This window comes from Gymnoscopelus microlampas (assembly GCF_963454915.1).
Source record: "Gymnoscopelus microlampas genome assembly, chromosome: 19".
NCBI lineage: Eukaryota > Metazoa > Chordata > Actinopteri > Myctophiformes > Myctophidae > Gymnoscopelus > Gymnoscopelus microlampas.
In genome coordinates, this window is record NC_139956.1 from 5,934,108 (window position 1) to 5,947,165 (window position 13,058).

The following is a 13,058-nucleotide window of genomic DNA, read 5'->3' on the forward strand; positions in this document are numbered from 1 at the left end:
GTTTGCCCCAACTGCCATTCAAAGTGACTACTGGCCACCAATCACGGCGCGTCTTTTCCGGGACTTGTCAGAATCTAGTTGTATAAAACGATCACGCTAAACAAACAGCTGTGACAGGAAGCAGAACGGAAGTGGTTAATAGGCATGCGTGACTGGTGGTCTATCTGGCAGTGCGTCACACCGCCACCTAGCCACCTGGCATGCACACTGCAGCGTTTTTACCAGCTTGCAAAGCTGGTCTAAGAAGAGACTGACCTACTAGTCATCCATGTGTTCGACATGTGTTCGACATATTCGCGACATGTTTTCAATCATTGGCTGTCCTTTAAGCCAATGGGAATACTTTCCCATACTCTGAACGGGCGGTCTCGTCGTGCCACACGCCTCTCGCCTCTATGGCAGTGTTGCCAGATTCTGCAAGAGAAATAAGCAACAGGTCTAAGCCAATGGGGAGCCACTAGCAGTGTTGCCAGATTCTGCGGTACAAATCAGAGAAAACAGATAGCAAGCTGGTATACATGACTGAGTCACATGACGTTTTCTCTAGAGACCGTTGTCGTCTAAACACGGCCTAAAACTGAGTGTCCTCTGAGGGATACGTGAGTGTATTTCACCATGAATGCCCTTGCATGTACTGTACGTGTGCATGCGTCTGCATGTATGTGTGTGTGGAGGGTGTATGTGTGCATCACTAGTGGAAAAAAGGACTCAAGTGTTCTACTTAAGTAAAAGTATCGATACTGCAGTACTATGTTACAAGTAAAAGTCCGGAATTCAAAATTCACTTAATTCACGTAAAAGTACAAAAGTATTGGTATCAAAATGTACTTAAAGTATCAAAAGTAAAAAGTACTAAAATGTTTGAAAATAGCCAATGTAAAAGTAAAAAAATTGCCTCTGAGATTAGAAGTAAAAGTACTGAAAACTGGAAATGGTCCAGTAAAGTAAAAGTACCTCAAAATTGTACTTAAGTACATTACTTGAGTACATGTACTTAGTTACTTTACACAACTGGTGTGCATGCATGGATGGATCCATACGCTCCACACACACACACCCCTGTGTCCCGTACAGGGTACACAAGTGTTGTGTTCTGTCTGTTTACAGCATGTGCTTGCCCTTGACGCGTGTGCCATCATGCGATGTGTCCATAATCGCCTCCATGTCAGGATATGAGCCGGACAGATTACTGGGTTACAGAGGGATTGGTCTGACTTTCCTCTCCTGTCTGGCCTTCAAAAGAGCCTTGCTGGGCGTTCCTGACTGCACGCCAGGACACGGCAACGTCTCTCTCTCTCTCTCTCTCTCTCTCTCGCAGCCAGTTCAAATCCCATTACTGGACAGCAGATATTTGGTACAGGTATGGATTTGATGTGGTTCAAGTGTACTTGTCCACGTGATGAACACACTGAGTTCTGTGCTCCGGGATTTATGTGAAACATAATACGTTTTTAACCAAATTTAACCCTGGCGTTTTTGGGGCATTACATTGTGGGCAAAAACAAACAAAAAACAAACCAATTATGTTTTAACCCATTGAGACCTGAAGCAGATTCTGCATGTCTCCAAAATATTTTGTTCCAGGGACCCCCAGAAGCAAAGATTTGAGTTAAAAATGTTCGCTTTAAAAAATATGTATATTCAAAGATTCGCACACATTTTCACAATTTTTCAAAAATAGCACATATAGAAGCTTGTAGCGCGGCACTCGGTGCCGCGCTATGAGCTTGTATATCTGCTATTTTTGAATAGCCCAAAGTGTAAAATAATGTTTTTTTAGCTCAAATCTAAAAATGACACAGTTCCAGGTCTTAATGGGTTAAATGTAGTGAATGAATGCATTGGTTGAATGAATAATCAATCAATCAAATACAGCATTCAATATACAGTAATACGCATAACAGGAGAGCAGTAGAGGTTTTGTCTTTTGTCTTTTAGTGGCGAGGCTGATCAGCTTTTTAACATATTTTTGTCTTTCGCCTCGAAAATGTGTTTTTAATGACAAACTGTGGTAGGTGCCGTAGCTTGCGCTGCCTCTCATTTAAAGCATGGATGCTAAGTGACACACAGACAGACAGAGAGACAGTGGCAGACTCACTCCAGCACCACATAATGGAATCAGTCAGCAGGAACAAATCCAACCGAAAAAACAAAACAAAATGCAAAACACGTCTGAACTGTCACAAATCCACGGGAGATCGTCCATGTTTCTTCTCATGTCTCACGACCCTTTCGATTAGCGTTGTTGTGTGTTACACAAAGGAGTCGCATCGACAGCTTTTTAAGTTGAAAAATATGCAATTTCTTTGTTCAAGCAGAATGGTAGTGCTAGGAGGCATACGACAAGTAGCGAAAACATGACATTTTGAAAAGTCTTAAAAATCTGAACATCTTTCAACAACAACTGCTACCCAGCTCTAGGTCACATGCATGCAACGATGCTCATACAGTATGGGCCGTTTGTGAGAACCTGTAATAGTGATAAATCATTTAAATATAGGTCCGCACAGGCAGCTGCTGCTCCGAAAAGGTTTCATGTGCAAACAGTTTCAACGTTTTGGACCAAAAAGCGGTCTTCCTCAGGTGGAGACAATAAGGTACCAATACCCTTAAAGACGGGGTGCCGTGATTTTCAGTGACCCCCCCCCCCCCCCCCCCCTAAAACATAATCATCAGGTATTATGGTTATACTAGGAGGAACATTTTTTTCAAAAAAGTGTACAGAAAGTGTTAAAATTATGTTTTTATGTGGACACGCCTCCAGTTCATTAAGTATACCTGGTTCTCACCTTAGCACCTCCTCCACCACCTTAGCACCACCCACCTGTCCTAGTCCCTCCTTCTCCTCATGCCCACACCTGTTGTTTTATGATAATGAGGGGGAGGGTATGTTTTTACTATTTCACTAAAGCGATGTTTCTCTATTGGCACGTTTGACCCTCAAGGTTTCAGCCTCCAGGTAGAAACTCAAAATGGTCAGAGAAGACATAAAACACCATAAAAACACCACCAGGGGGCTTAATGAAGTTCTATCAACCTCATAGACACATGAAAAACAGAAAAAGTGCAAAACCATGGCACCACCTGTTTAAATAAGTCCACAGCGTCACGTGTACACAGGGTCGGGAACAATTAGGATTTTAACGATTCCGGTTCCTTAACGATCGATTCCCTCTTAACGGTCCGATTCCCCCATTTCCTTAACGATTCCCTTTAACGATTCCAAATGGACCCTTAGAAGTCTGCAACTCTGAGAGGGTATGGAACCAAATGGACCCTTATGGTTCCATTTGTACCCTCTCAGAGTTATGTTTGATGTTTGAGAACCACTAGTATTTTAATTGCATAGCAGACGTGAAGTTCCACATGCCAGCACTGACAGCGTGACAAAACCGGTTCCGGAAACGGTACCACATGTCATGGAACCGATTCCAGGTTCCTCAATGTTCCGGTTCCCAACCCTACGTGAACACAGAGTCCAACAGTGAGGGAGAAAAAAAAACGACAAGTTCCACGATTGATCACCCCAACAATGCATTCCGAATATTAAAAGGCAAAACCTCAGCCTGATGGCCTGAAAGTCTAATATCTCCCCTAGCTAAGGGGATATCCCTTTGGCTTAGTGGTTAAGATGTTGGCTTTCCACACAGGAGACCCGGGTTTGAATCCCAAGCGTTACAATGGGGCCGTGACCCGGATCGGGTTTCCCCATGGGAGGGGCTGAGTGTAACAGAGTGGTTCACAACCTCAGCCTGATGGCCTGAAAGTCTAATATCTCCCCGAGCTATAAGGAATTCCCTTTGGCTTAGTGGTTAATATGTTGGCTTTCCACGCGGGAGCCCCGGGTTCGAATCCCGGGCGTTACAATGGCAATATACTCACTGTCTTGTATTTGACTATGTACTCGATGATGGGCATCCCTCCATCGTCCTGCTTCACCAGGCCCAGGCGGTAGGCCTTGCCCATCCCTCTCTGCCCGTGGACGGCCGGGGGGCTTGGTTCTCCTGGGGGAGGCAGGGGGAGATGACGGTTAGGACAGAGTGTGGTTCTCAAACTGTTTTATATTTCACGGACCCCCCAAGCAGTGTCGATTTCGTCGACTAAAACCATGACAAAAAATGTTCGTTGACTGACGAATACTAGCTAAAAACTAAATATAAACTAAGCTACGATGACTAAAACTATGACTAAATATATTGACAATTTCATCAATAAATAAAAACTAGACTAAAATGTTAGTGAGGGACCTAGTGGAGAAGAGATCCAGTAGAACTAAAAGACAAGTCACTTGCACGTTTAGTTGCACTCTGGTGTTACGCTCTGAAAATAGCAGATCTACAAGCTTGGAGATCGACTATTTTCAGCACGCAACCAAGTGTAAAATCAGCCATTATGACGCCATTAAGGCACCGCCAGAATACATTTTAGTCCACTAAATCAACTGTAGATTTAGTCGACTATAATCTTATGATATTTAGTCGACTAAAACTAGACAAAAACTGAAATATTTCAGATGACTAAAATATGACTAAAACTAAATGGAATTTTATTCAAAAGACTATGACAAAAACGAAATCTAAATTTGCTGTCAAAATCAACACTGCCCCCCAGTTTCGTATACATTAGGGCCATGGACGCACATAACTCTGAGAGTAAAGGTCCATTCGGTTCCATATGTTCCCTCTCAGTGTTACAGACACCCCCCTGAACCGAATCAAGTCCTTGAGAACCACTGGGTTAGGAACAAAATTATGCAGAGATTAAATTGCCGCTGTGTGTTTTGGTTAGACACAACCATATTGTTTAGTTTAGTATTGTTTCATTATTGTAACAAGTTGTTGGTTTATGTTATATTAATTATTTTACCTGGATGTTGGGTTCTTCCTGGAAAGGCAAAAGGCGGGGATAAAGGCGGAGCCTGATTTTATGCACAGGACCATACCAACAGCTCTGATAGCAGGGGGGGGTCTATAGTTGGTGTTGATGCTGCCCTCCCCCTGCGTGTGTTTATTGGTTTGGTCCAGCAGTATATAAATCTCCCTCATGTCTCGTTTGTGGTTGGATCTGTTAGTTGACTTCACAACTTGTTTTTCTAAGTCTCATTTTCAGTATAAATCAGAGTTACATTTTGTAGACCTCGTTGGAGGGCCCGATAAATAAACCAAACTTTTGAGTTTTGAAACCCTGCCTTGTGCTTTTGACTGCTCCACCCCTGACAGTATCTTCAGGCTTGCTCATGGCAGGCTTCTCTGTTTGTCTTAACAGCAAGGAGAGCACAGGTGTACACATTGGAAAATCCTTTATTTTAAATAAGTAAACAGTCGGGCACTCGGGCTGCCTGATTGTGCACGTCTAGAAATATAATTCTCCGTTCCTACGCCTCTGTTTGTGTGTGTCTGTGTGCATGCAGATAAGGATAGGGGGGCGCCAGGGTTAATGGGATTAAGTAAGCATTATAATGGCAAAAATACAAACTGAAAAAAAAAAACCAAAACATTATTTTGAATCTGTCCTCCTTATTAATCCATTGAGACCGGGAAAGCACCTGTGTGCCTGTGTATTTTTTAAATGTATTTGGCTGTTCAAAAATAGCAGATATACAAGCTCATAGCGCGGCACCGAGTGCCGCGCTATGAGCTTGTAGATCTGCTATTTCTTTGAAAAATCGTGAAAATGTGTGCAAATCTTTGAGTTATATATTCTTTTAAAGCGAACATTTGTAACTCAAATCTTTGCTTCTGCTGGGGGTCCCTTGAACAAAATATTTTGAGATGGGGGCGGCGGCCAAATTCATATAATTTTTGGGGGTCCTTGACATGAAAAGGTTTGAGGACCACTGATTATAGCGACATCAGTTTTCTTTTCTCCAAAAAACTGATTTAGAAGACATTTGTAGAATTCCCCCCAGAAGCAAAGAAAGAAAAAGATACAAATATTCACTTTAAACACTATATATTCAAAGCTTTGCATACATTTTCACCATTAGAAAAAAAATAGCAGATCTACAAGCTCGTAGCGCGGCACTCGGTGCCACGCTACGAGCTTGTAAATCTGCTATTTTCGAATAGCCCAAAGACATCTTAAAATGACACAGATGCTTCACCGGTCTCAATGGGTTAATATAAACGTGTTGAGTAGCACTGCTCTAACTATTTGCCATTACTGAGCTTCAGTAAGTGGGTTTTTATATTTTGGTAATTCCTACCGGCGCCGTTCTCAGTGGCTGAACTGGACAGCACTTGTGTGATACCACGCTTGTTTTTTTTTTCAGGCTGAAATTAACCACATTGCTGGAACAACAGCAATTTAATTAAAGAGTCATCATACACATAAACAAATGAATACAAAAAACACCACTAGCAGCGTAATTGTAATTGCAGTGTTTGGCACCGAGACCCACATTTGACAGGAACTTCTTTGTCCTCACTTCTTCTCTGATGTAGAGTGTTTTGTAACCGTCACAAGTGCTATAAACAAAACAACATCCTACTATGATTGTATTACCAGATTAATGTTATTACATCAAGAATGCCAGCGCTCTGTATTCGCTACACTGACGGGAATGTAATTATTAAACACATGAACCCTCGCATCCCTATTCAGGGCATATCAAACATTCGCCGAAAATAGGCTGAAAAATAGCAGAGCTATAAGCTCACAAGCTTACAATATGCTCTATGCAGAGCAGCCATGTTGGCAAGAATTTGGGCCGCTTCCTTACTTCCTTCACAGGTGTTACCAATGACACTGATTCGGGTCAAACAGGCTCAAGCGCAATATATCGTCTCTGTCGGGCAGAAACCTCATTTGTCCAAAACTAGGGCCGGGACTTTATCGCGTTCATTTCGATCAATTAATTACAGAAAAAATATTGCGTTAAAAAAATTAACGCATTTTAGACGCACCCGTTTTTGCACCGCGAAGCGTTTCTCACTGGACGAGTTTCTAATTAATTATTTTTTTAATCGAGTCCCAGCCCTATCCAAAACTGTATACTTTTTAGGATTCAAATTCATAAATAACAGATCGACAAGCTTAAAACGTCACGCGTTGCTTCGAGCCACATATCGAGCTTGTGGATCTGCTACTTTTGATGCTTTTGTGTGACGCTGTAGTGCGATCGGGTAGGTAGGGCATCAATTAAGAAAAAAACATAATATGGAGATATGGAGCTCCTTCAGACGTCTTTTACGAAAACGTTTTTTCGTAAAGGGATACATTTTGATTTTTGACGTTTTTTTTACACTAGTGTTTTTTTACACTAAATGGAACAAGGCCTTAATTAGTATAATTGGTAACACCTATAGGAAGTGAGGAAGCAACCCAATTTCAATATGGTTGCCGCGCACAGAGCCTAGCAAGCTTTGGGAATGCACTGCGGATTTGTAGCGGAAGTTGAGAGTTGTGTAAGTCCCGGGAAAGACGCGCTGTGATTGGCCAGTAGTCACTTTGAGTGTCAGTTGGGGCAAACGCAGTCCCCACAACATCATGTACTATTCTGTGCCTATCGGTACATAACTCGGACGGGGCTGAGTAGGCTCAAAGCGAACTTCGCAACGTTCGGCACGGCAACTCGGTGGTGCCTCTCGTGGCTCAAGTTCCGCTTGAGACTGCGCCCCTCCGTCGCGGTCCGGTCCAAAAATATACTTTATCGGCGAAAAAAAAGTAGTCCGCCGTTGTTTGAAAAAGTGTTGCAGGAGTCGAACCTAGACTCCCAGTGATAGTGGATTGAGAATCTAATGATTAGCGAGGTGCGCCACTGTGGCCAGTGCTGAGATTGGGTATGTGCAGTATGGCTGTATTACAATGTGACGTCCTAACTCTTCTAATGTAGAAGAAAGAAGTCCCCGCGGGGGCACCTGCCCAAAAGGGTCACTAGCCTAAATGAATAATGATATAGCCGTCAGTGCTGAAAATGTTAAGTTTTAACAATGTTATCGAACCGTGACCTTAACCCATTGATACCTGGAACGCATCTGTGTCACTTTAGATGTCTTTGGCTATTCAAAAATAGCAGATATACAAGCTCATAGCGCGACACCGAGTGCCGCGCTATGAGCTTGTAGATCTGCTATTTTTGAAAAATCTTGAAAAAGATTTTTTGGGATTTTTTTTCAAAAAAACTGTTAGGATTTAGAAAACATTTTTAAGAATCGCCTCAGGTCTTAAAGGGTTAAAATCGAAAAATCGAATCGAATCCTGGATTATAGGCAAATCGTGAAACCCCCTAATAGAACCTATACTGTCCCCCATGGCGTCCCCCGCCCCCCACCCTTTAGTGTGAAAAGCATGGTCTTACGTATGGGTAACGTCTGGAAGGCCTCCGTGTGGCTGAACTCTCCCTGGCCCTTCCCGTTGACGGCCGCCACCCGCACCTCGTACGTGACGTTGGGCTCCAGACCCGTCAGCACCACCGTGGCTGAGGTGACAGGAAGACAAGGACAAAACACATCAGTGTGACATCACAGTGTACTTACGTTACTTTATAACCCAGGGGGTCCTCAACGTTTTCAGGCCAAGGACCCCCTTGACTGAGAGCGAGACAAAGCAAGGGAACCCCCCCCCCAGCTCGGGGAAAAAAATGGCGCTTCACCGGCAGTGGTGTAAAGTAACTAAGTACATTTACTTAAGTACAATTTTGAGGTGTTTGTGCTTTACTTGAGTATTTCCAATTTCCAATACTTTTACTTCCTTCTACTCCACTACTAACATCTCAGAGACAAATATTGTACTTTTACTCCACTACGATTATTTGAAAATTTTAGTTACTAGTTACTTTGTAGATTTTGGTTATTATTACAAAACATACAGTAACCACTTCAGTCCTATATACATTTCGGCCATTTGAAAATAGCATATCTACAAGCTCGCGATGCGACGCATCATGAGCTTGTAGATCTGCTATTTTCAAAAGATTGTGAAATGGGACATTCTGCATAATGAGTACTTTTACTTTTGGTACTTTAAGTACATTTTGATGGCAATACCTATGTACTTTTAGTCAAGTAAATTTTGAATTCCAGACTTTTACTTGTAACGGAGTATTTCTATATTGCAGTATTGATACTTTTACTTTTAAGTAAAATATCAGAGTACTTTTTCCACCACTGGTCACCGGCGCGTTTCACCGTTTTAGCGCTCCTTCAGAAGCAGCTGCTTCTAAATGTCGGCGCTTTCCGGCGAAGGTTGGTGCCCCTGTGCTTCAGCACCTAAAACACTTCTGTTAAGCCGGCACTGCAGACGGGAGGGACAAACTGTGTGGGAGAGACAGACAGAGCGGTCCCCCCCAGAGACACTTCTAAAAAACATCAAACCCTCACAGAAAAGACCTGGATTTAACCCATTGAGACCTGAAGCCGACTCTACATGTCTCCTAAATCTCAACAGTTTTCTGAAAAACCTATGTTTCTATATCAGTGGTGCTCAATATTTTTCATGTCAAGGACCCCCAAAATTATATGTATTTGGCCGCGGACCCCCATCAAAATATTTTGTTCCAGGGACCCCCTAGAAGCAAAGATTTGAGTTAAAAATGTTCGCTTTAAAAATATATTATGTTCAAAGATTTGCACACATTTTCATGATTTTTCAAAAATAGCAGATCTACAAGCTCGTAGCGCGGCACTCGGTGCCGCGCTACGAGCTTGTAGATCTGCTATTTTTGAATAGCCTAAAGTGTAAAATAATGCTTTTTAGCTCAAATCTAAAAATGACACAGTTCCAGGTATTAATGGGTCAAGAGACGAGGACAAGAGACTTCAAATGACATCGATGTGACACCTGGATTTAAAGCTGAGCTGAGATGAAAAAAAGATCTGGTGTTAGTTCTCCTACTTTTAGAGCACATCCTAATTGAAGGCACCTACTTAAAGCGGTTCTAAGTAACTTTAAAAAATAATAAATAATAATAATAATAATATGTAATTGTGTACAGAGTATGTTAAAGGGATAGTTCACCCAACATTTTACTTTTTTTCTATTGATTAGTCACCCCATGGAGACTTGAATTCATGGATATCTCTTAGTTTATAATGTCCAATGGGAGTTGAGCTGTGTTGCTGGACGGGGGGGGGGACAAGGGGGGGGGGCGTCTGGGCATAGCAGAGGAGTTTGTCGTTAAGCACTATTCCTGGGCAGAAGAGCTTATTTAGCGTTTACCATTATTTCCAATATTCACCTGAGTTCGCGCATATAGATGAAGAATTAGCATTTGAATAAGATGGCGGACCCTATCTTTCTTTTTGTGCCGTAGACAGAGGAATACGGCAGGGGGGGGGGCATTGCCCTGTTGTTGTGTGCCAAAACATTTTCTTTTGTATGTTTGTATCAAAATCTTGCTTATTTCCTGTAAAACAAGATATGACGCATGCTGACATCAGCAGGTACCAACCCACTGTACACCAATCATATCATGACATTCACCCATCACACTATCTTCTCAGATTCATTTTCTGGACACTAGAGGGCGGTACTGTATGCTGTTTTCAGAGTCCAACTTACAAATTATCTAATTTAAATGGATTCTAGGCAACTTCAGAGATCAAAAAACTGTTGTCAAACAGTTGGTACTGTTGACTGACAACCCCTTCAGCCAATCAGCAGTTCATTCTCCTTTAGCCAATCAGCAGCTCATTTTCCCCAGCACCAGCTAATATGACGCAAGGGGACTTTAGAAGGGGCCATGCCGAAAATAGGTTGCTTTATTCGGATACATAAGTGTCACTGCCCGCCTCTGCCGGTTCTCTGATTTTTTATTTTTAAATAGGCTCTGTCATGATTAACTGACCACATATATGAAGTCAATATCTTAAAAGTAAATTCCGTGCCTCAAAAAATACATTTGAGAGTGTTTTAAAGTTTTAGGACCGAAAGTAAAAACACCGCAGAGAAAACAATGGCTTCAATCCTGGCCCCCATTTCTGTGTCGAGCTCTCCGCTCAACGTCATGTCCAGCCTCCCTATCGTATTTCACCTGGAAATACTTCACCATCCGGAAGTTAGTTAGTTACCCATGAAAAGCCATTGTAACTCTACATAAGAGCAGCAGACAGGAGAGAGAAGCAGATAAGAGAGACCAAATGGAATCAAGATAACGCCTCTCTTATCATGAAAATGATAAGAGAGGCCGGCCTGGAAGTCAGAAGGTCCCAGGTTCGTGGCCCTGAGCATGACACCTATAACTGCTCCGCATGGACGCTGTATTTATAGCAGTGTACCTGCTGTTCCTAGTTAGAAACCAGTGTGGCTAGCCTCCTATTTGACTCGTTCAATTGCGTAGGCAACTCAGGAAGGGACTCGAGTTTTACATTGGACAACACTGTACAGTGTTGTACAGTATAGTCGACTAAAATGTATTTTGGCGGTGCCTTGATGGCGTCGTAATGCCTGAATTTTTCACTTCTTTGTATGCTGAAAATAGCCGATCTACAAGCTCACAACCATTTTAGTCTAGTTTTTATTTGTTGACGAAATTGTCAGTATATTTAGTCATAGTTTTAGTCATCGTAGCATAGTTTTTATTTAGTTTTCGTCAGTGAAAAAAGGTGGTCGACGAACATTTTTCGTCATAGTTTTAGGCGACAAAATCAACACTGGTGTGGAGTACTGTGTACACACAGCAGAGTAAATCTACGTTCATCACATAGCTCAGCATTTATGTGTGCCCTGACTTCCGTCCTCATTGTCATTCATATAGACTGGCAGTAAACTCTGGCTCAGCCATTTTTTTAAATTTAAGTTAACGCATAGCTTATCTGCATTGATGTAACACTGTGCAAGCGCAGGAAATCAGTCTCCGGCCAGGTTTTCATTCATAACGACGCAAGATTGACTCGTAACTTCTGAAATTTCGGCTGTGGAAGAGAGATGTTCAAGCTCGCCATTATTGTTTGTAAAGGTCCTAGACCAGCGCTCCTCAAGTGGCAGTAGAACGGGCCATGCTTTCCCAATGTCCAGTTGGCTTCCTGGATATTCAGGGTTGGATTTACTGGTATCTTTTAAATTCACAAATGGCTAAATTAACTCATCTACAAGTTTTTTGGTGAGCTGCTACAGTAGTTTGGCTATTTTTGCTATTTGTTGTAAAAAGAAGTATATAGGGCTTAAGGAGTAATACAATAATAATTGTACTTGCCTTGTTAAGTTGCAACATAGCCGATCTAGAAGCTCACAACACGTAACGATTTCACACGTTGTGAGCTTGTGATGGTCTATTTTGACTTTTGATTAATAAAAAACGTTTTTGGACATAGAAGGTTTCCACCCAACAGCAAGTGTCTTCAGGTTACTGAAGAGTTTCGTGTTTTTCTGTTGGCCACTCTGGATTCAGGCATGAGAAACCCAACCATGAAAGAACTATTTTTATAACATACAGAAAATAACAGGAATAAACAGCCCAGGTTTGAAAAATGCTTCTCAAACTTGAAATGCCACACATTTTGTCAAAAAGGCTAACTAAAAAGCTAAGTGAACAACGCACGGAGTGCAGGTAGGGGATGTAAAGTTCACACGGCGCAGGATAAAACGATTAGCCCTAAAAGTAACGACACAAAATGATAACACGCTCGTTATCTGAAGAGATTGCCGTGTTAAATCTGCACTTCGGCAAAAAAAAATCTATTTACGTGGCCTTTGCCGTTCAGATGTGAGGCTACAGTAATGAGATTTTGAATTTAGAGTCAGCAAATGAACTCGAGTGAAGGTTAACCGTTTTGTCTGTCTGCCTAAATTAAATGGGCTAATGGCAAGAGGTGGCCTGCTGTTTTGTAGCTCTAAGCTCTGTATACAAATTGAACAATTTCCAGGCAGAGTTGTTTTCTTGTCTGTGATATGCGGGGGGGGGGGGGGGGGGGGGCATTTTGAGTACACTTTTGCGCGCACCCATCTCATTAATCTAGTTTACTGTGTGAATACCTCGTATCGGGGGTGGTGATGCGCTGTACAGTGGCGTCACTGAATGAAATCATAACCCATGTTCTGGTTATTTGTGTCAGTTTGGTTTCATTGTGGTGTTGTTGCGGTGCTGACCTTTTGGGGTAATAAAAGAGAAAGCTTATTTT

The 13,058-nt window shown here is 42.2% G+C and overlaps 1 protein-coding gene across 1 annotated transcript in view; it reads right to left on the reverse strand.

Moving 5' to 3' along the window:
• Positions 1-13,058, reverse strand: part of LOC311035279 (neural cell adhesion molecule 2-like) — a 658,788-nt gene that overhangs the window by 39,290 nt on the left and 606,440 nt on the right. The window contains exons 13-14 of the mRNA XM_084043386.1: positions 8,300-8,419; positions 3,883-4,004 (exon numbers count right to left, since the gene is read on the reverse strand). Of these exons, the coding sequence (XP_083899512.1) occupies positions 3,883-4,004; positions 8,300-8,419 (242 nt within the window). The remainder of the gene's footprint in view (positions 1-3,882; positions 4,005-8,299; positions 8,420-13,058) is intronic.